General features: G+C 41.4%; 3 protein-coding genes and 1 long non-coding RNA gene across 5 annotated transcripts; 2 read left to right on the top strand and 2 right to left on the bottom strand.

The window, feature by feature from the left end:
• Positions 1-1744: 1744 nt before the first annotated feature.
• tcf24 (transcription factor 24) lies at positions 1745-2676 on the top strand (the record flags this gene model as incomplete). Its single annotated transcript, XM_079181283.1, has 2 exons — positions 1745-2304; positions 2554-2676. Exons 1-2 carry the CDS (start codon positions 1879-1881, stop codon positions 2674-2676), a joined length of 549 nt encoding a protein of 182 aa, XP_079037409.1. The 5' UTR covers positions 1745-1878.
• Positions 2075-13202, bottom strand: mcmdc2 (minichromosome maintenance domain containing 2; the record flags this gene model as incomplete). Its single annotated transcript, XM_079181277.1, has 15 exons — positions 2075-2214; positions 7863-8054; positions 8272-8381; positions 8748-8887; positions 8997-9176; positions 9577-9743; positions 9852-10057; positions 10148-10385; positions 10471-10599; positions 11632-11733; positions 11852-11974; positions 12120-12315; positions 12402-12461; positions 12548-12678; positions 13106-13202. 14 exons carry the CDS (start codon positions 13200-13202, stop codon positions 7888-7890), a joined length of 2046 nt encoding a protein of 681 aa, XP_079037403.1. The 3' UTR covers positions 2075-2214; positions 7863-7887.
• On the top strand, positions 4078-7726 carry LOC306712156. The gene is made up of 11 exons (XR_013767543.1): positions 4078-4166; positions 5190-5241; positions 5471-5515; positions 5624-5673; positions 5934-5978; positions 6083-6132; positions 6379-6423; positions 6528-6577; positions 6850-6890; positions 7134-7198; positions 7567-7726. It is a non-coding gene; the product is annotated as an uncharacterized lncRNA (long non-coding RNA).
• Positions 13203-13698: 496 nt separating the features above from the next.
• sgk3 (serum/glucocorticoid regulated kinase family member 3) lies at positions 13699-24546 on the bottom strand. Of its 2 annotated transcripts, none has more exons than XM_079181278.1 (17): positions 24338-24546; positions 20608-20770; positions 20398-20481; positions 20206-20278; positions 20017-20092; positions 19709-19787; positions 19413-19462; positions 19136-19193; positions 18763-18846; positions 18525-18656; positions 17917-18029; positions 17157-17193; positions 16600-16686; positions 16184-16279; positions 15789-15944; positions 15491-15580; positions 13699-14621 (listed from the first exon to the last, which is right to left on the bottom strand). In XM_079181278.1, exons 2-17 carry the CDS (start codon positions 20686-20688, stop codon positions 14451-14453), a joined length of 1467 nt encoding a protein of 488 aa, XP_079037404.1. In that variant the 5' UTR covers positions 20689-20770; positions 24338-24546; the 3' UTR covers positions 13699-14450. The 2 variants fall into 2 exon arrangements, with proteins under 2 accessions (XP_079037404.1, XP_079037405.1); XM_079181279.1 differs by having other exon boundaries at positions 24343-24546.
• Between the last annotated feature and the right edge of the window lie 820 nt (positions 24547-25366).

Raw genomic sequence — 25366 nt, 5'->3', positions numbered from 1 at the left:
CATCTTTGATGGATTTTAGGGGTTTAAAGATTTTACTATTTTGATTGTATCTATCTCTTGAAACTACATTTCTATAAATTAATAGGCTGCAAATAATCTACTGGTGTTAGAAATGAATTAAGGAATTAAAGAGTGAAACAATGAATAATGGTTTGTGCACATTTCTTTTCCTCACTCTCACAGCTGGTTTATTTCTAATTACCTTTTTTTGGGGTCTGAGGATATAAATAATCTATCCACCTACCTCTCAGTGCTGCATTTTCTGTGGTGTGTGTCATTTTTCTTCTGCATGCATTTAATCAAATAAGTGAACCAGGAGATGCAGAGTGGCACAATGTAAATGATCACAGTATATCTAAAGCTAACAACATAAGCTTCTATTCAAACAACCGTGATAAATGACTCATTCCTCTTTTATCGCAAAAACAGTAACAATACGGATGTATTCATTATCATCGCTGTAACTCAATGTTTCGAGGAGGAACCACGTGGGTGTGCAACCCCTGAAAGATGCGGGGTTATTAATAAGGAAACAAGCTTACTTAACCTTCTTTTCCCTCGCCTCATAATGAGTTTGCCCGCAGCAATATGCTGTTACTCCATCCTTACAAAAACAAATGTTTATTAAGAACAGTCCGAGGATATGCATATTATGAATAAATCCTTTCATTAATTTTGCCGACATCTCCGTTTGGAGCCTCGCGAACCAGAGTGATTAATTTAGGAGTCTCACAAGAATGTCCTCAATGCCCGCCTGTTGATTGCGTTGCTGGACTTTTATTTATTAGCTGTTCCCAATGAGCATGCAATTCTAGACACCCCCGGCAATTAGTCAAATGTTTTGCATATCGCCTTACACTTGTCAGCCTGTCTTCACGGTGTATTGCAAATAGCGTTTTGAAAGAGTAGGCTATAACCCTTATTTCTAAACCATGACGAGCACCTTTTTGAGGTAATTTTGACTTTCTTCCCCCGTTTATGATAGGCTCATAAAGAAAATACAGTGTCGGGTTCGCAGCCAATTAGAGTGGGATGTGGCACGGCACATATCGGGGTTAGAGGAGCAGAGGGTCCTGCCTCTGGCGTTGAAAACGAGCCTCTGCTGCCCTCACACAGAAATAAGTTAGGGAAAGGGAAAGAGCCGTCCTCACTGCGAGGGAGTGTTATGAGGCGAGTGATTAATTACGTCGGAGTGAAATACTTTTTTTGAGGGGGGCTTTGTGTACCCGATAAGTTAAAAGGCTCGGGAGACTTTTACGCACGCAGGTGAAGGGTTTTGGATGAGCGTTCAAGGACACCTTTTCTGCAGACGCGCCGCCTCATGAGGAGAAGCTGGACGTGAACTGTTCTACACTGAAGAGCAAAACCTCTGTCTTATCGAAGCCCTCTTCGGACTGCCTTCATGTCGTTTTTCAAAACAGCGCCTTTGAAAGATACCAGAGGTAAACTCCATGTCAGAAACTGCGCAAATGAGTTTGTACAGCGGACAGATGTCCATTTGCACTGTATGTCACTGAACGAGCACACATTCTAATGGGTTTAGTGCAACTTTGGGCAGCTGTGTGTTCTCTCATTTGGCTTTTTCAAAGTTGTGTTTGTTAGAGGATGAGCTTAAAGAATGCCTGTTGAAGTGGAAGGAACATGCAAATTGACAGCAGACATGTTTAATAATTGACTGTGCAAGACAACTTAAGTTATGGTTTAATAAATAAATGCAAAGGCAATAACTAGAAGCAGGAGAACAGAGGAAATAGACGACAATAATAATGTAATTTATAATTTGATCTCAATAAAACGCGTAACGGCCAGGTTCAACAACTAGAAGGGACTTGATGTTGTTTTCTGATGTAATTCTTCAGGTCTGTGAAGTGCACCCCGATGGCTGGAAGACAGACGCTCCGAATGGACGGCGGCAGTTGCTCCGGGGCGGCGGCGGTGGACGACAGCCCTCCATCCAGTCCGAGCTCCAGTCCCAGTCCGGACGGTCCCCGTCGGGACCTCCAGCGGGCCAGGGGGCTCCAGACCGGCGGGCTCGGCGGCAGAGGACGCCCGGCGGCGGCGAACGCGGCGCGGGAGAGGAGCCGAGTGCAAACCCTGAGAAGCGCGTTCCTGGAGCTACAAAGGACTTTGCCGTCCGTGCCGCCGGACACCAAGCTGTCCAAACTCGACGTGTTGATACTGGCCACCACCTACATTGCCCATTTGACTCGAACACTACAAGAGGAAGGCGAGGAGGGAGAGAGCACAAAAAAAACAGACGCGTTACACTCTTTGAAAGGTGATGGCTACCTGCACCCAGTGAAGGTCAGTAACTATAATCATAATAATAGTCATAATAATAATAACAATGGTGGGATGTGATATAGGTTAATCTGTTATTGTTGTCTAATATTATTCAGTATTTTATGAAATTGTCACTGCTCTAATGCAAAAGATTTAAGGTTACTGAGTTGATGTAAGACATTTTTAAAGGATGCAACATCATCCTCTGAACTTCACTTATCTTAGAGGGTGATTTGGGCCTTTATACTAACAAATGAAATGTCTTTACAGAAATGGCCCATGCGATCCAGGCTGTACGTCGGAGCGAGCGGACAGTTCCTCAACATCACAAATCCTTCACAGTCCGAAAACCAAGGCCCATCATCGTCCACGTCCCATGCTCGGCTTAAATAATTAGTATGAAAGCATTTCATATTGGCACGAGTCCATGCTGTGTACTCTGGCATCATGACTGTAGATCTGATTTCACTTCCACTAAAGCCCTACAAATAGGAAAAAAAACATTGTAAATTAATTTATTACGTGAATTGTATTGTATAAATTTTGAGAAAGCGTATTATGTTTGTTGTTATTTTGACTAATCCTCTTTGGCCTAGCGCTATGCAGTTCCGCACATGTCGCAGGCATGATATTTGTAGAAATTCCACGGGGTAACGAGCCCGTCATGCTTGAGGTGTGCACTTTCAGTCGAAACATTTGCACTAAATGCATGCGTGAATAACTTAACATCTGTCATGTGAAGTGGTCTGTCAGGGAGTCGACAATGGAGGCTCTCCGTCTCGTCTTCCTTCTTATTTTTACATGCATGGTTGTAAATGTGTTTGTGAATAAATGACTTAAGTGAAAGACGACCAGTCTGCTAAAGTGTTGCCAATTATAGAAAATGTTTTTTGGTCGTTAGGAAAAAAATATATATTATTGAAAGTCCACATAGAGGTTTTGTTCATTTATATTTATTATTATTATTCCGGTATTTCCTGGCAATTTAAGGTTGTTATTGTGATCGGAAAGTTGCTCTACTTATGTGACAATAGTCAATGAAATACAGCTGCTCGCTTGAATTCAAGGATGAGTAAAGAATTTAATTATTTGCAGCAAAATGACTGCACCTGACTGAAGAGTCCTCAGCAGGCGTAGGAGTAGTACGTCTGACTTTAGAAATGCGAAACGATAATAAATATATACTGTGCAGACGGTAGTTTCAGCTGTGTTTATATGTCGCCGTGTTTAAGAAAGCAAACAATAATTGCCTTTATTTGTACAGATTAAATATTAAGTAAATTAGCCTCTTCACATTTAAAGTTTAAACTATTTATAATTCCAGGCGAAGCAAAAGTGATATTAAGTTCTCTTTTTAACACTCAGGGGATGTTTGCTTAACTTTGCTTAACTTATTGATTTGATTTTATGTTGCAGCTTTTTAAAATATTGAAAAATGCATTGGCAAATCACAAAATCTTTGAGAGGAAACAAAGGGCAGTATATGGTATTTTTAGCCAGTTAGACGGAAATGAAATGAGGGAGGTGGATATACAAATGATTATGTATAGAGAGCAGTGTCTGTTTTATCTGCAGAGCGGAAGAAAATAAAAAATCTGAATTTGCGCACCGTGATTCGTCGCAAACCTGGTGCCTCTATGTCAGATAATATAAATGTATTTTAAATATGAGCGACAACTAAATATGAAGTGGCTGGTGCTCGCTCATAACCATTGCTCAGCTGTGCACTGGGCCACGTGACCTACGGGGCGCGTTTAACAGAAGCCGGATCCGGAAGTTCCACCTCTTCCCTTCACGACACAACCATGAGCAGACAGCAGCTCCGCGCCGCTTCAGGGCTGCAAATTAAGACGACTGCGGCGGGTTTCATCTTCATTGCGAAGGTAAGGCAGTGGTGAGATGACTTTACGAGTTTCCACAGCTGTGTAAATTGCATGTCGTAAAAGCAGATTCGCGAATCGCTGTTAACCGACCAGTGCTTGTTAGCTAACAGCTAGCTAGCTAGCTAGCTCATGGCTCGGCCACGTGGGAGAAAACAGCGCAGCTCAACAGTTGACTCATAGGAGTCGTAATCGTTTCACAAACCAAACTTACGATTAAGTTGCATAATATTGCCCAATACTAATAATACAAGTTTAACATTGCAAGTTAATTTGTTCTATATAGTCTTTCAGCGTAGCAGTGAAATGTAACGCACGTAGATTTTGGATGTCGACGTGTGCAGGGCCTGTTGTCAATCTCACACCTGTTATTAACATAAATCATGTAAAGCGTCTGTCATCCTAATGGTATGTGCAGGGTAATCATGCAGCAATTAAACTAACGAATCGTTGACTATGTCATTTATAGAGTCATACGTAACGCTGCTACTAAACCAGTTTCGAGGTCTCGCTATAGACAGCTCTCCTCTCTTAAGTAATGCAATTAATCATTCGTTCAGACAATTGCAAAGCAGAGAACCGCCCTCAGTGTCACTCAAGTTCTGTATAGCCCTGACCATATCTGGTTGTGTCCAGAGGGCAGCAGATGAGCTGCTGGTCAGGGACTTGCCGTGTTCCCATTAACTCCCTGGGGAAGGTCCTCATGGATCCCTCTGAGGATGTAAAGTCATGGCAGAGGTCCTGACCTGCTGTTGAACCCGGAGGACGTTAGCCATGCTCCCAAGCTGTGTTACACAAGTGCCCTTTGACCTTCGGGTGATCAGTCATCTCTCCTTGCCATGTCGGCTATTTCTTCAGTAGTCTTACTCATGCAAGCTGGAAATCAATGGCGTGCTCCCTAGAGTAATTATTAGTGAGGTCTGGTTAAGTTACTGTGACAGACTTGACAAGTATTGTCATGAACATCAACTCTAACTGAGACTGTATATGCAACTTTCTGACATGTATGGCTTTTCTTTATCATAGATCATTGCAGCAGATGAAGATGGCATGTCTGAGCCATGTGGACCTTAATAAGGTAAGCGTGGTAATTCTTGGTTGTCTTAATGGTATAGGTCAGTCCTGCAGCTGGAATAGTGATGACTTAACACATTTGCCGTTTACCCATCAGACAATAAGATGGTGAGACTGTGACTAACTGAAAACCCAGTATAATATGTCAGGACTGTTTTAAGAGTGTGTAATGAACAGCAACTAACAGACTGTATATGCAAGTTTCTGACATGTATGGCTTTTGTTCATCATAGATATGCAGATGACGATGGAAAGTCTGATCTATCAAACTTGATACGGTAAGATTGGTTCTATCGTCTTCTAGTGTTTAACCAAGATTGCAGGATCAAATAATAAAATGGGCTTTGAAAGGACTGTAAATGAGTAGACTCTGTGTCCTGTTACAGATGTGAAGTCACCACTGCCTACTACAGATGTAGAACATGTGGACCTTAAGGTAAGCTCTAAATATTTGACAATTCTGGGTTGTGCTGTTCTTAATGGTATAGGTCAGTCCTGCTGCTGGAATAGTGATGACTTAACACATTTGCCGTTTACCCATCAGACAATAAGATGGTGAGACTGTGACTAACTGAAAATCCAGTATAATAAGTCAGGACTGTTTGTTTACGAGTGTGTCATGAACAGCAACTATAACTGAGCCAGAGACTGTATATGCACTAACTTTCTGATGCATATGGCTTTTGTTTATCATAGATATGCAGATGACTATGGCAAGTCTGATCCATCAAACCTGATACGGTAAGATTGGTTCTCTTTGTGTTTAACCAAGATTACATGATCAAATAATAAATTGGGTTTTGAAAGGACCGTAAATGATGAGAAGAATCTGTGTCCTGTTACAGATGTGAAGTCACCACTGCCTACTACAGATGTAGACCATGTGGACCTTAAGGTAAGTGGTAATTCTTGGTTGTGCTGTTAATGGTATAAGACAGTCCTGCTGCTGGAATAGTGATGACTTAACACATTTGCCGTTTACCCATCAGACAATAAGATGGTGAGACTGTGACTAACTGAAAATCCAGTATAATAAGTCAGGACTGTTTGTTTACGAGTGTGTCATGAACAGCAACTATAACTGAGCCAGAGACTGTATATGCACTAACTTTCTGATGCATATGGCTTTTGTTTATCATAGATATGCAGATGACTATGGCAAGTCTGATCCATCAAACCTGATACGGTAAGATTGGTTCTCTTTGTGTTTAACCAAGATTACATGATCAAATAATAAATTGGGTTTTGAAAGGACCGTAAATGATGAGAAGAATCTGTGTCCTGTTACAGATGTGAAGTCACCACTGCCTACTACAGATGTAGACCATGTGGACCTTAAGGTAAGTGTGGTAATTCTTGGTTGTGCTGTTAATGGTATAAGACAGTCCTGCTGCTGGAATAGTGATGACTTAACACATTTGCCGTTTACCCATCAGACAATAAGATGGTGAAACTGTGACTAACTGAAAAACCCAGTATAATAAGTCGGGACTGTTTTTTGTGTAATGAACAATCACCTTTTAGTGTCAAACCAAGATTGCAGGATCAAATAATAAAATGGGCTTTGAAAGGACTGTAAATGATGAGAAGAATCTGTGTCCTCCTGTTACAGATGTGAAGTCATCACTGCCTACTACAGATGTGGACCTTACGGTAAGCTTGGTAATTCTTGGTTGTCTTAATGGTATAAGACAGTCCTGCTGCTGGAATAGTGATGACTTAACACATTTGCCGTTTACCCATCAGACAATAAGATGGTGAAACTGTGACTAACTGAAAAAACAGTATAATAAGTCAGGACTGTTTTTGTTTACATAAGTGTACATTTGATGTGAATAGTGGCATGTAGTTGGTTTTTTTAGGTTTATTTAGGTCCTGTTTCTTTTTTCCCTTCAGCTGCTTCAGAAGTCATGCTGTGGTCAAAGGAGATGAACCTGATTTAATCCTGTGCTGATCAGGAGGTGAGTTCTTGCCACAGTATTTGTGTTGTGTGTTTGTGACTGAGTAGGTTATTGAAAAACCTGTTTTATTTAAGTTTCCTAAACTGTGTGGCAAACGTCAGACATGGCTTTGCCAAGTCTTAAATGATGAGTACTGGCAAGTCCTGCAGCTGGAATAGTGATGAGATAACATTTGCCGTTTACCCGTCAGACAATAGAATGGTGAGATTGTGTCTACTGAATTACCAGCTGCAGCCTCAGTTTTAGTCGGTATGCTGCACGGTCTTCCCAATAATCTGGATTTTTGACTGAACTAAAAGATAAAGTTATGATGCCACAAATCACTTTTATCACTCATACTAATTACACATTTTCTTATTTCTTTGCAGGGTAATGGGGGCCAGTTCTCTTGCCAGACGGTCAAAGAAAGTGTTGCTGGAGGATCATTAGTTGGAAGAAATCTGAAGTTATTTGCCTTTTTTTTTAATTAATAAAACTTCTTCAAGAAAGATGGCTTGACTTGATCTTTTTTTAATTAGTTTCCCTGCATATCTTTTTAAGAGTATAAAAGTTGCATTAAATTCAAGGTGGCTGTGTATGCCTGTATTGATTCAGTCCACAGCTAAGAAGGAATGAAAATGAATGCTGTTTCATCAATTGGTTGGTATAATCTTGTGCTGCCTACCTGTATTGTTAGTCTTTGAGAGGTCTTACTCCTCTGTGATGTATGCGCCTGCTCCTGGTGCGTAGGTGTAGATGAAGCGTAGGATGTTCTGGTGGAGCTCATCCAGGGTCTCGTCTCTCCTCTGCAAACTATCCACATCTCCCAGGTCACCAGGAAATGCTGAGTCAGGTGGAATAACGAGTGCTGAGGCTCCTGTAAGAAGAATTCTACCTTTAACCTACCAGGGCCATCAAAAAACTTGCAGAAATAGTAATGCTATGTTTAACTTAAATGTCATTGACTTGGCTGTTTTATGCACCATGCTTATGAATAGTAAGGCCATATTAAAAGATTGAGATGAGATTTCTATATTCAGTTCATGGAAGTACTTTATCAGTAAAATGGAAGAGGGAGGTGATAAATATTGTACCATGCTTGAGAGTGACTGAGTTTTCACAGAGGAGCACAGCAATCACAGCGTCCTCTTCCAGGACTTGTGTCCTGAGACATAACTTGCAGTGAGCCTCAGCCAATGAGATCCTTCAACAAAAAAACATGAAACGGTAATGTTTGAAGATTGCATGAGGAGCAATGTTTTCTTTTTTTTTGTGTATATAAACTAAGTACAATGGCAACAGATAATTTAAGTAATTAAAACTTGGCCTACAGTTGAAACAGATTTATTTTCATATCCAAATAAAATGTCACCACAGTGAGATTTGTAAACATTTGTCATAACCAAATGAAAAGTGTACGGTTTGGATGAAAGCTCCCCACCTAGTGGAGGATGGTGACATTACACTGGACAGGGACTCAAGATTGACGTGCAGTCTGGTTGTGGTAACAAGACTGAAGATGGAATATTAAAACTACATATTGATTCCATGTTTGCAGTGGAGCGCTTACAGCAGTTTGACAGAGGCCACAGACATCTTGACGCCCTGGCTCTGTGTTCGGACTCTACGGCTGGCCATGTAGTAACCGTGGATTATCTTCTCTGCTCCGGGGCTGAGCTCCACCTGCACGCTCTGTGCATGAGCCACCAGCTGGAAGGCACGGAATCATGGGCAGCAAGTGCAATTTAACGTCGCTGTATAAACACTTAAATAAAAGGCAGAGTTGTCATAATACAACAGCAATGCAACATGTGTTAACCTCCTGGTAGTCTTGAGAAGAAAACTCCCAGCAAGACGGGTAGAGGGGTTTCCCCGGCTGCACCGCCTGCTGGAGGGTGTGGACGGTCTGGGCCAGCAGGGCCTGCTCTCCCCCCACATCCCTGCACTGAATGACCAGGCCGAAGGCGTCTGCCAACTGAGTTGGTACGGGACCCATTTCCTGCTCGCAAAGAAGAGACCGGGCATCGGAAAGCTGAGTAAAGTGAGAAAGTAACCTGGAATCCAACCCGTGTCTGAAACTTCTATTTGACTGGTTATACAGTCTATTGTCACCCTTTCACCTCCATGCAACAGAAAAAGGGCTCTGCTGTGCAGTAATGTTGTCTGGGCAGGGCACTTCCTTCAAGGAAAGTAAATTGTCTTAATTTCCTGTTTTGTCTGCACTATCTACAAACATCTGAGTCGAGTGAAATGGAACAGTGAACTCAGTCTTACACCACACTAACTTAAGATCCACTAACTCAAAAAACCTCAATGCAGACCTGGTATTGCACATTCAAACCACGTTTTAGAGAGAGCTATACAAAGGTAATAGAACACCATGTTGTGATTGAACCCACTGCTGTTCCCAGTATGGCACATTCTGCCCTCCCAGACCGCCGAGAGGCATCCGTGGAGTCTGTGAGGGCCCAGAAGCTGCAGTGGACTGGAAAGGAAAGCTGCTGGTCAGCATCCTCCCCGTACTTCTTCCCTGGGATGAACACGGACACGGTGCAGCTCTCCAGAACTGAGAAAGAACATTGTACGAGTAGTTCACTGGCTTTTTATGTGTTAAAAGAATTCATCCATAATATGAATTGTAACTAATGCATTATTAATCTCTTTGGTGCTCTACCTGACTGAATGGCATCCAACCTTTCCTTTTTGTAACAGCCCAGATCTCCCAACATGCAAATGCCACTCGTGGCTAGCAGGGCGGAGCCGGCATGGATGTTAGCAGTGCCCGCTCCGTGTTCGTCCCGGGACAGAGATGCGAACATCTCCCCCGAGGCCTGGTGCCTGACCCCGTGACGCGCCAAGCTCAGGCTGTATGTCATCAGTCTGGCACAAAGACACGGTAACATGGACGATTTAAAAAACGATCACCTGGGGGGCGGGGGCGCAAAGTCGGGTCACGCGGACCACGTTTACCTGTCTAGTATGAGAGTGTCAGCGGTGACGGCTAGCAGGTCCAAATTGTGAAACGTGTCTTTCGCGTCCGCTCTGTTCTGCACCAAGCTGAGCAACAAGCTCAGCTTCAAGGTGTTGTAGAGGCCCGGAGGAGCCACGTCCAACCCGAAGCAGTGAGCCACGACGGCAGAGAACCTCCAGCGAAAACCGGCCGTGGCCTTCAACAGCTGCTGGAAGCTGGCACTGACTTTATGGGGATCTGTAGAGTTGTTAAGATTCACACGTTATCACCCATTGGGTGGTGTTTCTGTGGACATATTAGGAGACACAGTTTACTGCCTTACACTCTGGCTCCCACGGTTGGACGCTGTTCGCCTCTACACTCCAGGTGATGCCGCTCCACTGCTGCACATGCGCAGGAATGCCCAACACCCGGTAGAGTCGACCGATTCTCATTGAATTGCACAGCTCATCTGTACGAATGGGGGGGGGAAACAAAGCAATAAAAAAAAGGGGGTTGTTCTGTGCTGTCTGGTGATTATTGAAGAAACATGCATGCCACCTACAAACCACTGCCAAGAGAAACACAGAGCGAGGCCTTCAGAACAATGATTTCTCTGTGTAAGAATTGCACGGCCAGCTAATGAGTGTTCCTTGCACTTATTAACATATATGTTTAGTAACGGGAACCCAGTGTATTGAATTCCTCTACAGGACTGGGTCAACAGAATATGTTAATCCATGTGCTGAGATTTGCTCGGCTCCCAGGGGTGCTGGCTTGACAATGTTATTAGAGGGGACAGGAACACTTAATACCCCACCATGAGGCACTGTGTGTGCGGCTGGCTGCACCAAAAATCTATTTATTTGAACTCTCCCCCACTAAGTTTGTGCTCCAAAGTGAGCCTCATTTAGAAAAGCCGGAGAAAATTAATGACAAACCTCAATACGTCTGACTGTGTGTAAATATAAGCTATTACAACCTCATTATTCAGCGCTGGGAGTGACTGTAATGGATGAGGAAATGATTTTTACAAACAAATAATACCCTTTGAAACGTTGAGGATATTAATCTAAGGTACAGTACCTCCTTTAAGATGTTGACTCGCAAATGAAACCTGAGCCTTTTAACCCAGTTAAACTAAAAAAAGTCTCATTGATTCTATGCTATGCAAACAAACCATCCATCTATCTCCATATACCAATGTCATTGCATTTAAAATATCTCTTAAATGTGACAGGGATGGCTATTCATACCACACCAGAGGGAGATCAACTGATTTAGTGCTGTTTAGTTCAGAAGTTGTTCAGGAAAGTAGTCACACGGATGTTTGTGCAGAAGGTATTAGACTAATAGCTTTGTTTCCTCTAACATTGTATGCGGCTACACAGCAATCAATCTATTTGTTGGCTGTGTGACATTGTTACAGAGGACATTATTACGTAATTATAGTGGAGCAATATGAAGCCAATACATTCAGTAATCTTGTGTGATGCACACCTACCTCTGAGAAACAGGGTGACGGACTGGTACCTGAGTGAGCTTTGCTGATGGGCACTTAGAGCATCCAGCGCTTTGACGTGGATCAGCTCCACAAGCTGTTTGTCTGGCTCCACAAAGACACATTTGCAAACATACTACATTATAACGGTGCACACAGTTCCCTTTTGAGCTTGTGTATGAATTCAGACATCTCCAGCGACATTCGGAGGCATCCCTCTCACCTCCCAACACTCTGAACTTCACGTCCTCTTTCAGTGGGGAGCTGCACATCATGCAGCCGAAGTCGTTTCTCACGGTGGCCGACTCTGTGGCTCCAGGTGCATGGATGCGAATGTGGTGAAACCCTAGAGTCGGCATCCAAGAAATGAAATCAAATGTGAATCCAATTTTTAGGAATGCCAGTTTGTCTGATTGCTTGAAAAACATGACATTTTTGTGTGTACACAACCAACTGACTGTGATCTTTACAATTAGGATTAACAGATGTACCTGTAGAGCAGGGACATTCATCATTGATGCAGAGGAACCTGGCCCCCTGGGTGTATTTCGTGACCCTGGTCATGGCGATGGCCAGGCCCTCCATGGAGACAGGCCTCATGGACTTGTGGCCACGAGGAAAACTACAAAGGTCCAACGTGTACTCGGGGAACGGAGGCAGATGTGTCAACTTCAGAATCACATTCACCTCAAAGGGAACAATCAGAGGACACATTGTTACAGAGTCAAAGCCAGTGGGGAAGGACGAACTGTAGCTGCCACATGTATTCATACCTGACTCTCTGTGTGTATTTTTTCAACAAGTGAAAGTGTCTTTATGGCCAGGAAGCATACCTGAATGAGGAATTAGGCAATTGTAGTTAACCTTCCAGTAGAAGTTGACATTTCATTGTTAGCTAGCTCACTCAGTTTTCACTTACAGACTGAAACAAAGCTGTGGCTCCTAGAGGATCACACAGAACACGGTCACCCAACACAGGATCCACCTCTATCACATCAGAAGGATTCACGCTGATACAAAACCTATAGACGGCCTCAATCTGGTGGGTTTCTGGAAAGGAAGGGCCAAAAGTGAGCAAAGTTGAATGACTAGCTTAACATTTGTAGTGGTGATTCTAGCTATGTTCTCTGTAATATTGTAAAACTTTAATATTATATAGGTGGAGGCCTCAAATAAGCCCAGTTGGCTACTTGCCTCTTCCTGCACTGATATTCATTTCTCTCTGTTATGTTGGTTTGTTTTATTGTTTGAATTGTGCAAAATAAAAAATAAAAATAAACTATTACTTTTAATTTACCTTGTAAGGTTAAAAAACACAATTGCTGTTAGCTAACGTCAGCTAGCGTTAGCTAAAAGTCAGCTAACGTCGGTTAAAGGTCAGCTAATGTTAGCTAAAAGTCAGCTAACGTCAGCTAAAGGTCAGCTAACATTAGCTAACGCAAATTGTGTTAGCTATCTTTCATCATAGCAGGCCTACCGTTTAATGGTTTACAATCTTCAGCCAGTTTCTGGAGGCCACCGCTTCTGTCTAAATAGACCAGAACTGATTCTTTTAAGGACAACATGTCAGACATTTTAACCTCAATGGTAAGAAAGTAGTATTCTGCTATGAGCGAGAATGACGACGTTTGATGACCATCTTTTGGCACGCTAGCTTCACCCACGTTGCTATAATGACCACTCAGCAGATATGATGCGATTAAATGTAATAATTTAATAATGTATTAGATAAAAACAAATCTTATACTTGTAGTTGTTCATTTCACATGCAAGGTTCTCAGTCCTTCTCAAACTTTTAATATTTTCCTTATTGTAGATACATTATGACAACAAAGTGAACGACATGCTTCTATTATTGTTTATTTATTAGGTATAGATTCCTTTTATATTTAATTTACTTACTTTTCCCATTTAATTTGATTGCCATCTACGTTTTTTACACATTTTAATTTGTGTAAGAACGCCGATGACCTGCTGCATGTCTGTTCACAATGTTCAATTAAGACAAAAACAAAGTTATTGCAATATCTAAAATTATAATTAAATACACAGACACTCAAACTATTTTTCTTTGATATTTTTTATTACTGTGCAAGAGTATAAGCCTACTTAATTGCTAGGCGAAGCAAAGCATTGTGGATTTTAAATTTCTGCAATTAAGAATAAATGTATTAAGGCAAAGAATAGCAAGAAAATAAACACAAACAATCCAATAAAAACATGCACTCAATATTTAAAGACAAACTGAGAGGTAACTGAAGGAGTATAAGACATTTTTCTTTTTTTTACAAATGTGACCTATAAACCAAAATGCTTTACTCAGTGGTCTCTCAAGTAATCCCTATTTCCAGCTTTGTTAAAATGAATACGATACATAGTTATATTTTTTACAGTAATTACATGGACAAACATACTTCCATCTGACAGTCAAATGGTGTGATTTTAAGTCCAGTGAATTGTTCAAGTTTTTCAGCAAACTGCTTATTGATTTCATTTAAGGGACAAATTTAAGGCTTTATAAAAGGCTCATTTTAGAAACCACCAGATATAACATTAATAGAGGATGGCTGTCCTTAACTCTTAAAAATATCATCTGTCATGTATATTTATAATATATATATATATTTATATAAATACAAATTGGTAAAAAATAAAGACTTTTCTGGCACTCTTTGTTCCAACCAAAATAAGTTTGAAGTACTGTTTCGTCTCAGCTGCTTGCTTTGGCTTCATAGAACAAGTTAATCCATGGTATAAATTCTTCCCTTTAGTCAAAAGAAGTTATGATGGTTAAGGCAACCGAGGACCTCACGGGGAATGTTTCATAGGAAAGAGTCATCAGGAGCTGGGGCATAAGAGAAGCCCACAAAGGCATCATCGGCCTCCATTACACTGGCATTGACTACGGAATAGTCTTTAGACCAGCAGATGGAGTTGGGGACCATCTCATCTGTAAACTCAGGGTCAAAGTTTGAGATGTCACAGTAAGAGCTCTGTAAAAACATTGGGGGGGGGGAGAGGGAAGAGAACATGGGTCGTATTAGGGTTCATGGAATAAATACAAATCAAACCGCATGTGTGTATTCACAAAAATGACTTAATTTGATAACAAAACAGCCGTTACAACTTGATTTTACAAAGTGCTTTCAAATGGGATAAAGCAGTTTCTATGATAAATTAATTCCATGTTCAACTTGCCAATTCTTCCATGTGTGCCAGACTATGTCAATTACATCTAAGAGGAATGTGGGGTGAATATTATTTAGTGGAAACACACAGGAGCCCTGGTTTGAGGGAATATGGGTCTAGGATGACAATATTGTGAAAATATGTAAAATACCTGTCCCTTTATAATTGTACTGTTGCACTATATGCCAATAAAAAATAAATAAAAGGAGCCAAATATACGTAATAAATGGCTATTAAAATAAAGAAAGGAAGAAAAACTTAAAAGAGAAAACTTCACAACATTACTGAAATTAAGTCTATAAAAAGACTTTTATGAGGTAGTTCAAAAGATGTTCACAGCTGTAATTGATGGTTTAATGTGTCACAGCCATCCCAGTAAGCCTGCAATGCACAATACCAGAGCCCTGACCCACCTGTATGGAGCAGGGCCATAATTAATGTTATTAATTACACCTGTGTCTATCCTGCAAGGGCATGTCAAAATGCTGCTGTGAAAAGGGCCTGCAAAGAGGTTTGTCATGTTCTGTTTTTGTTGAGAGCATCAGAGAGTTGCTCATTCAAGTCTTTTGTTCAAACCAGGATCAAAATACAATATATGACAGACTTCAAAAGTCATGGTACTGTAAAATACCTGTATGGTTCTGATTATTGGACAAGAAACTAAAATATTTACCACATTTGGCGTGAATGGGGGTGGGATCTTCTTCTGTTCCAGGTCATCCCAGTTGATGGAGGAGAAGAAGCTGTGTGCTTTGATCTCATTCTGGAAATGAAGAATAAAAAATGAAAAACAATTATTTTATTCATTGAAAATTAGTTGATTAAAAGTCAATGACTTGATTATCTGTAATGCGTTAGCAGCTGTGACGTGATGGGCACAGATTGGCCACCAGAGGGAGCCCGAAACCTTGTGCTACACATGAAGTGTCTGTATCTGAGCAGTGTTTGCAGGCTGAACAGTTCCCACTCACAAAGTCATCCCGAGACCCCAGTCTGTGTGTGCCGTCTTTCTCCAGCAGGCCCTGGAGGAGAGACCAGGCGGTGCTGGACGCACCAGGACGCATCACCAACGGCTTGTGGAGGATGTTGTCGTACATTTCATGCGTGTCCCGGCTGTAGAACGGCGGCTAGGATATGAAAGAAAAAGAGACAAGTAGAGGCATGTGAGCGAGTGTGACAGTACAATGAGGTGCTTTAACATTAAGCGCTAAAAGAAATGGTCTTTAGCTGCAGTTTACCAGTGCATCATGTTAAAATTAAAAAAGCTTTGTCTGCATAAGTAGCTACCTAAAAACTGTAATAATCACAAATAAGTGCAATGCATTAGGATATTTAGAAAAAAAGTGTGCTCAGAGTAAAAACTCACCAGTCCAAAGAGCATTTCATAGAGCACTGAACCCAGACACCACCAGTCCACTGTGTTATCATACGGCTGCTTCCTCAGGACTTCTGGAGCCAAGTACTGGTCAGAAGAAGCACACACACACAATGCTATAACGCAGACATTTTGCTTCTGGCTGAAACTACACCAACCAAATGTATATCATCTATTACTGCTCATGAATGCCCATTTTCCCTCTCTGGAAAGGGTGACTCATAGCCCTACACAGACAGGCAGCAGTATAGCCGAAAGAAGGAATACACTCATACCTTAATCATTAACCACACTACGTTCCAGAAACTGTTAATGATTATTAACTTTTGACACAGAAGGTGAGACTTCTTTGGAACGCCCCGGTGCAAAATTGTTACATGTAAACAATCAAATCAAGGCTGTAATACCTCAGGCGTTCCACAAAATGTAGTGGTGGTGTCTGTCTGGGAAATGCCTTCCTTGCACAATCCGAAGTCCGTCAAAACGATATGCCCCTTTTAAAAAAGAGAGGACACACACACACACACACACACACACACACAGAGAGAGACGGTTTTAGACAACATGTGCCACACAAGCAGCTCATTATCCCCGGGGACTGAGGATTCTATTGTTGCCCCGGAATGTTGGCCGCAGTGTAGCTCAGTCAGTCCCATTCACCGGTCCCTCACTTTCTCAATAAGGCCAGGCAGGGAAATCATTACTAAGACCTAATCCAATCACACGCATGCTGTCCAGCTGGGACTGGAAATGACACCGTCGTTCACCGGTGCAACAAAGATGACCGGAAGAGAATGACATTTGTGCTGTAGAGTCTTAAATGAGTATTGTATTGTCAACGTAATATCAAACGTTAAGTAAGCAGGTGCTGTGCCATCCAGGTGTATTCAAGAGAAATGACTGCGATAGTGATTATATATCAATTACAAAGCAGTGTACTTGGTTAAACAATAGGAATACTCACTTCATGGTCAAGGAGGATGTTTTCTGGCTTCAAGTCTCTGAATGAAATTAACACAAATTAATGAATTTCCGTAAATGTAAAAGGTAAAAAAAATTACCCTATTGCAACCCCATATTCCTGATTTATTATAAATATATTACTTTAACTATTAAAATATACATTTATTTATATAGTAGTCCCTGTATGAAGATCTAAATGCTGCTTCAAGCACATCTCTATAATGTCAGGAATATAAATCTGGCTGATAACAAAAAGTAATAAATAAGAATCAGCCGTAAAAAAAAGACCAAGTCTAATTGTAGAGTGTACTTTTGTTTTCAGGTCGTTAAAACCCACCAAAAAAGTCTGCTATGGCCTAGAAGACTCATTATCATGTGAGTGAGGCCGGCATGTGTCACACATAGAAAAGAAAACAGGATTAAGGACTTTTTGACCACTGAACACATGTCCGGTTACTGAAGAAACACTCCTAATTTCTGTCTGTTGTTTGTGCTTTTATTTGAAACTTCTTATGCTTTTTATTTAAATCTCAATGGGAATATCCTGGTTAAAAAAAAAAACATATGTTCAAGTCAATTTATACTCAACTTTGTATATTCTAAACTTCATGGCATCAATGTCTGATATCATTTTAGTAAACATGTATAAACAGCAACTAAAATATGGTACGTTCTGATCAACTGACGTCCTTTGGTTTGATCCTTAAGAGCACTAAATAATGTTAAACACCCTGAGCATGTGATCGCTTCAATAAACAAACCTGTAAACAATGTTGAGAGAATGCAGGTACCCCAGTGCACTTGCCATCTCAGCAATGTAGAATTTTGCTCTGGGCTCAGGGAAGGTCCGCTCTTTTTGAAGATGGAAGAAAAGCTGAAATAAAAAAAAGTGATTATTGGAATGAATTACATGGTAACTGTATTGTAGGACCATGTACCAATTGTTATGGCAGCCCTAAATCTTATGTATAAAAAATACCTTTTTAATCTCCACACAGAAAGCATAAATATTGATCTGATTTCATTCACATGTTACTGGTCTTTGTAGTTCTCTTGTTCAGAAGGGAAAGGTTTACTGGGATGCAGATCGTAGTGAGTCACTCTCACACACTCAGTCCCACATGGCAGCTTTAAAAAGGCCCGATCACACTCGATGAGATGTACAGAGGAAGTCACACTCAGTGTGTCTTCGGTGATGTCGTGATCTCTGAGGGGATCTTCACACACGGAGGTGTGCTAACAAGCCCAACAGTGCTGCTCTTAGAGCTATGTCATACAAACTTCCTGTATCACTGCCGTTCTCAGCTTCTCTCGAGCTCATGACTCATTTCTGCGCGAGCACATTATTCACAAATCCGAAACGACTCACTTCTCCTCCATTGACAAAATCCAAGACGAAGTACAACTTGTCTGTGGTCTGGAAGGAATAATGAAGCCCGACCAGGAACGGGTGTTTCACATTCTTCAGCAGCACGTTGCGCTCAGCCATGATGTGTTTTTGCTGATTGGGAGGAGTGATTAAGCGATTCAGTAAAATAATTACAATTCACATATACACGTGCCTGGAATATGGGTAGAGTCAGGGTCATATTTGATGGGAGAGTTACCTCTTTTCTGTTGAGGATGACCCTTTTCTGTAAAACCTTGACAGCGTAATACTTTTCATCGTGTTTTAGTTTTGCAAGGAAAACCTGCGTCACAAGGAGCAAAAAGCAACATCGCATCAACAGTTTAAACAGATCGGATTCTCACTTCTTACATGGAAAGGTCAGCACAAGCAGAACTAAGACTATTTGCTACCCTAATAGAAACCCCCCCCCAACAACACAGAAAGACTTCTAAACATCACTAATGTAATAATTGAAGTATAACAAAACTATATCGAATAGAACTATTACATTTAACAGATCATAAATTGGGTTTTCTCTCTGAGATGAACAGAGAGCAACTGTGATTTCCATTATTGTGTTGTTCACGTACCTTCCCAAAACTCCCCTTTCCTATGACTTTTAAAAAGTCAAAGTCTGTGGGCTTGGCCCTGAAATGAAAAGCACAGCACATTCATTACAGTGCATGTAAAAATGATTACACGCTTGCAAGGTTCGTAAAAACAGCAGGACAGCTTGTAAATAAAAAAACAATCCGAGGGATTGTTGTGCAGCAGTAGGACAGACCGCAAATACAAATATAACATCTAGAAATATCAAGAAGTTGTAAATATACACAATGCCATAAAATATAACCAGGGTGAACATACTGTGGATTTCCAGAGGGTCCCAGGTTAATGTTTCTGGAGGTAGAGTTGTTCTGTTAAACAGCAGAGAAAGCATTTTCTATATTAGATGTAAATACCGAACAAAGACTCCTTTATCTGAGCTACAATAGCAACATAAGGGACATTTGTTTGCTATCTATAATTATTTTGTCAGTGGTAGAAGACCTAACGACTACATCTGGACGCTCCAACACACAAACTGAAAAGATGTAGTCAGCAGTAAAACTAAAATATACACAAAGCAGATATTGATCCATCAGAAGTGGTTGCTAATTTACTGATTTGTCATCTTCGTCCTCAGAGGCGTCGGAAAAGTTTTGCATTTTGTCCATCAGCAGAAAGGTCCTCACATCGGGCCTGTGAAGGTGAAGAGGGACCCAGAAGTGAAATAAACAGAAATAAAGTGACATCAGCAGGTAAAGCGTGACAATGCACAACACTCTCCATCTTATTCAAATCTAACTCAAGTGTGAAGCTTGGCGAAACAAATTTCATCTCATTAGGGGTTGTTTTTTTTTCCCGGATTCAGATGATTGAACCCATTCAAGCAATGTGATGTAATGACTGTGAGAACTGAAACACTTACTGGTTGCAAAGCTGAGGGTGTGACACAAGTCGCTTGATGAACTCATGCAGCCCTGCTCTTCTTAGCTTGATGAACTCTGTTGGGCAGATGCATGTTATGGTTTCAAACATCCAATCAAACACTAGCAGCATGGATCAGGTGTTGGGATTCTGTCTTGATGCACAAATCAGCCTTTGTGTGAACACTTACCGGGGTCAAAATTGTCCCCAAATATCCTCTTGGCAGGAATTTTCAAGTTCATAGCTGGGAACTGTTTCCTTAACTGCATTATGTGAGAGAGCAACAACGTGAACAGCATGTCACAGAAGCCGGTAAATCAAAGACTACGGGAATGTTAAGTAGCGTGTAATGTGTTAGTTGTGACATGAATCCACCACTCACTGTGTTGTAGAGTTTATCAAACTCTGCATAGCGCCTGAAGACAAACCATTCCTGCTGTCCAACATTAACTATTACTTTGTAAACCTGAAAAAAAAAGGGCAAAGAAAGTCCATGTAAACATAGTCAGTTATTATAATGTCATGCTAATTTTTTGTAAACACAAATAACATTTACAGCCTGACAACTAGACACTGAATTGTTTTCACGCACGGTGTAACGCTTTTTCTTGTCCATCTGCTCGTTGTGGCAGGGTATGCTGACGTTGGGTTGCTCCTCCATCGTATGGGGCATTTAAAGGGGGCGAGTTCCTAAAGCAGTGTGTCCTCCTCGGGGTGAGACTTCAAGTATACAGCTGGCCCATCATGGGTCACTCCTGCAGAGGAGAAAAAGAGAACACACCGCTCCGTTACTGAGGAAGTGAAACCGGTGAAACCGGTGTTCTTCTGCTCCCTGCACATTTAAAGTCTGCACACCTGATATGATAGACGTTCTTATTCATATGGTTTTCAACAAGTTATAATGTCACATGTTGGTCTTAATACCCCCCCCCCCCCCCCCTCTTTCTCCCCCCCTAGTCTCCATCTGCAGACTCTTCTTCAGTATGTGATCGCACACACAAGCCACCAGCGCTCATTCATGCACACACACACACACACACACACACACACACACACGGACACAAGCTCTCCTCCATGCTGGGTCCGTGACATTCTCCCTGGCTCCTGGTCAGTCGAAAGGTATTTTTAAATAACCTTCCGGTGGTCTTTGAAGCTGGAGTTACGCAAAAGGTTAAGAGTAAGACCCCCCCCGGAGTCGCTCTTCCACGTTGAAAGAGAGACATAAAAGTCACTGCTGAGGTGCGGTAGACTCCTCCGCCTTGCAACAGTATGAACAAAAAGGTCAAGACCCTCGGTATCCTGAAGGTGAAGAAGAGGGAAGAGTTCGTTACCGTTGCAAAGAGTCTAATCAGCGACTTATAATCAAGTGGAATAGAGGTTATCGGCTATTGAGCAGAGCTGAGGACATGATTATGTGGAGGGTAAACACAGATGCATATCTCTTTTCCTTCATCGTGAGTTATCTAACTGTGTGCGTTTATTTGAATACAAAGCCCTTTGTCTGCGGCCCTGACTGGTTCATTGTGTTTCGTTGGTGAGCTCAGCATAGTTTGTTCGGTACTTTTTGTCTTTCCAACCGCAACCGCCGTTACCGCCGTGTATGTTCACAAAACCAGCGTAGGAGCAACGCTGTCCTGCTGCACGTTGCTCTTGAACGCATCCCGAAGAGACATCTCATTCTGCTCACGTTGGGCTGAGGGTCCCTCTTTAGAATGCATGTGCGCGATCGGAGGGACCTTCAGGCCCTCTTCATCACTCGCCTCTTCTTTCTCTTTTCTTCCTTTTTCACTTTCCACAAAGAGACCAATAGCATTAACCGTTTCTCCATCACAATTGTCTTTAATTTGACTTATTTTATTATTTTCTATATTAATATTATAAATTGTTTATATGTGTAGCGCAAAGAAAGCCCATCACCATGTCTTAGAGCCCGAGTAGACACCTTAAAACGTCTGTCTTGTCGGTTCATTTGACAAAAATTGATTCTCAAAATAATCCTTCTTTTTGTCAATAGACCGATCGCTCGAGTAATAGTTTACGCTCTTGTCAAAGCGATATCTTCACCAGCAACATGCACATGATACGTGTTGGCTGTTATTACCAGGTGACCAGCTTTGTGTGTTTAAACCTGTGCTCGCGGTTTGTTGTACTGTGGCTGGTGAACATAAAAGCGGTTGCATATTTCCCCGAGCTGCTGCACATCTGTGCTTGTTTTCAAGGTGAACACACACTCTGTACGTCACTGGATGGGACCCGCTGTTTAACATTCCAGAAATAGTTTTGTTCAAGGGAGAATGAAGCTAGAACTATCTTTGTACAACTTACATTTTCAGCCGAACGCGGCTTCTCCTTCATATGGAATGCTGCCGCTCACCGCACCCACTAACAGACGTTGCCAAGTTGGTTGTGAGAATTGAACACACAGCTTGGGAAAGGCATAATGGAGTATGAAAAGGAACAAGACGAATGTTGAGCACATTCTCTGGCCACAGTTTAAGCCCTGCGCTCACGCGACGACATGAATTAACTTGTGCTGACAGGCGCGAATACAGTGGACTACTACACAGGATCAGAAATAGCAGTTATTCCTGCTTAGCTCAAAGACGCATCCCTGCCTGTGGATATGCTATGAGGATGTTGAACATATATATTTTGTATGTGTGTATGGCTGCGTATCGTGCATGGCAAGCGGTTTTAGCGAGAATAAACAAGGCCCTACGATGTTAAATCAGATTTGAAAGCTTAATCGGGTATTTATCCACTGATAAACACAGGAATACAGAATACAGGAATACAAACAGGAAGACAACTTATTGCAGAGGAGCTGTCAATTATAACCTTTATTATGACCTGGTACTTTTAAATTTAAGAAAGTGAAATTTGACTACGTTTGGACATATGTAAATCTGTAACGTGTGAGATGAAACTGAATAACGTGAACATTATTCTAGACGTATCTCATCATAATGCAACGGAGACCGATCTCTGATTGAGGAAGTTGCAGCTGGAGACTTGAGAGGGGCATGAACTCAGTCAACCTCTGTGCGTGCAGCCGACCTCAGCATCTGGACAAACTCCTAACCTGACCCGACCGTCCAGACAGCTCACGGTCTGCGAGACTGTATAGCGCTGACGAATCAGCTTGAGCACTGAAAATGACAATTCAAGAGATCAAGCTGATTCAGCAACTTATCTGCGAATCAGGTCTACACACGAGATTTGAACTACTGTTGGCTGATGTTGTTAAACTTCCACACCAGCGTTTTCACAGATGTATAGAGCGCTCTGATAGTAAAATCCATCTTGCCATCTTTCAAAAACATCAAAAAATGTAAAAACCAAGTTCTTCATAGACACCTGTTACATCAATGGACCAGTTTTGAACCTCCCAAATAACTACAAGCAGAAAATAAGGAGGTTTCAACTAAACAGAGTTGAAATATTGTCAACGGAGAACAAGGATTATCAAGAATACATCCCTCTCGTCAGCACACACATGTTGAATGGGTCATTATTTAACAGCATGAGAGGAGTAAAAACACTCCCATGCACACCACCCAACTTATAAATGCCTGTGTGCCACTGTCCATACCACACAGCTGACTCAACACCCAACGTGGTGATTCGTGTTGACAACCTCTGAGGTCTCTGACACATCATCTCTACAGGGGAGAGAACAATCATGGGGGAGGAGAACATGTCCCCGGAACACCGAGAAGGCCTCGCCTAGTTCAGCTTACTTATGGCTGATCCGTTTGGCAAACTTTCACCTGAGGCTGTGTGTGTGTGTGTATGTGTGTGTGCGCGCACACTGGGAACTTTTTTTTGTTTTGTTTTTGTTTCTTAATCTCGGTGCATATCACGTGTATTACAGGAAAAAGCAGACTGTCTCCTGCCAAGGAGAGGAGAACAAAACGAGCCCGAGGAAGGAGCTGAACACACACACACACACGCACACACACGCGCACACACATGAAATACCGTCACGAAATGAAAGGTTAGACATGCTCCGACGATGGAATACAAACTGTAAACAACAAAGTAGCGTTAGCTGACTTAACTTGGTTTAAGTTATTTAGCTTCGGCTGAACTTCTGTGTAGTTAGTGTTGTCTTAGAGCAGATAAAAAAGAAGGTAATGTTGTGTAATAGCGAACAGTTATCCTTTTACTACTAACGTTACCTCCAAACAACGTTGTGTTACTTATTTTGTTACTTGAGTTTCGTATGCTAACGTTAGGTAGTGTTAGTTTTTGTCTTACAGCTAGGCAACGTTAGCAAAACGAGAACAAGGTAACGTAACTTCTCCATGAACATCACGTACCTTACAGTATTTTGGTGCGTTGTTCATCTATTTCCGTAGGTCCAGTGAGGCTTTTTCGCTCCACACCATTTAAACTGTCGGTACAACGAACGTTTTTCCAGTTTCGATTCGGTAAAAAAAGCCCCTAAACGCTCAAACTGAATGTGAATGTTCTTGCTGTTCACAAGCGTCTGTCAAGTAAGTGGGGGAAGCAGGAAACATCAGTCCTGCTTGGCCGTACAAAGTTCCAATGAAATTTGTCACGGGACTTCTCAACTGCAGCCACTATCAGGCCGGACACAATACACCAGTGCACTTCCGGTTCTGCGTTTCAAAATATAGGTAGAGAACGTTGCTCATACATTTACTTCAGCACTAAAATAAAATGTTCAGGTACTTGTACTTACATTTCCATTTCAGTAATTAATGCATACATAGTATCAGTCCAATGGTTTGATAGTATTATAACCTTTACTGCACAATGTGTTTTATTTTTCATTCTGTATGTACATCATTGTGTTCATACTTCTATACTATTGCGTAAGTAAGATTTTGAATCCCAGACTGTTTTTACTATTATTACTTTGTGTTTTTATATTTTGGTATTACTACTTTTACTTAAATGGTAAAAATTAGAGTACACATTCCTCTAATGATGTCTGGATCAACCCACTTCAACACTTTGTATTGTGTATGTACGTTGTTATTTCAAAGTACACCAATTAAACAGATTTATATGGTAATATGCACCACCTGGGCTTAAATAAATAACATATTAAAAGACACAAGGCCCATCCGAACCTCAATATTAGGTAATAATATAGTACCTGTGTAAAGGCCCTTGTCTGAATTGATCTGGGGTGATATTGTAATTGGTGGAGCATTTACAGACAAATCTGCCGTTGATTAAAAATGCCCCAAAACATACTGAACATGGGGCTTTAAAAGGCTTTTGATATTTCTCATATCTTACACTGAGTTTTTTATTTTACTTTTTAGAAGCATAGTAAGTAAGTTCCGGTCTTGTTGTGGTTGACTTAACACAGCTAC

This window comes from Pholis gunnellus (assembly GCF_910591455.1).
Source record: "Pholis gunnellus genome assembly, chromosome: 20".
Taxonomy (NCBI): Eukaryota; Metazoa; Chordata; class Actinopteri; order Perciformes; family Pholidae; genus Pholis; species Pholis gunnellus.
Note: the sequence above shows the minus strand (reverse complement) of the source record. Positions and strands in the feature narration are given on the sequence as shown.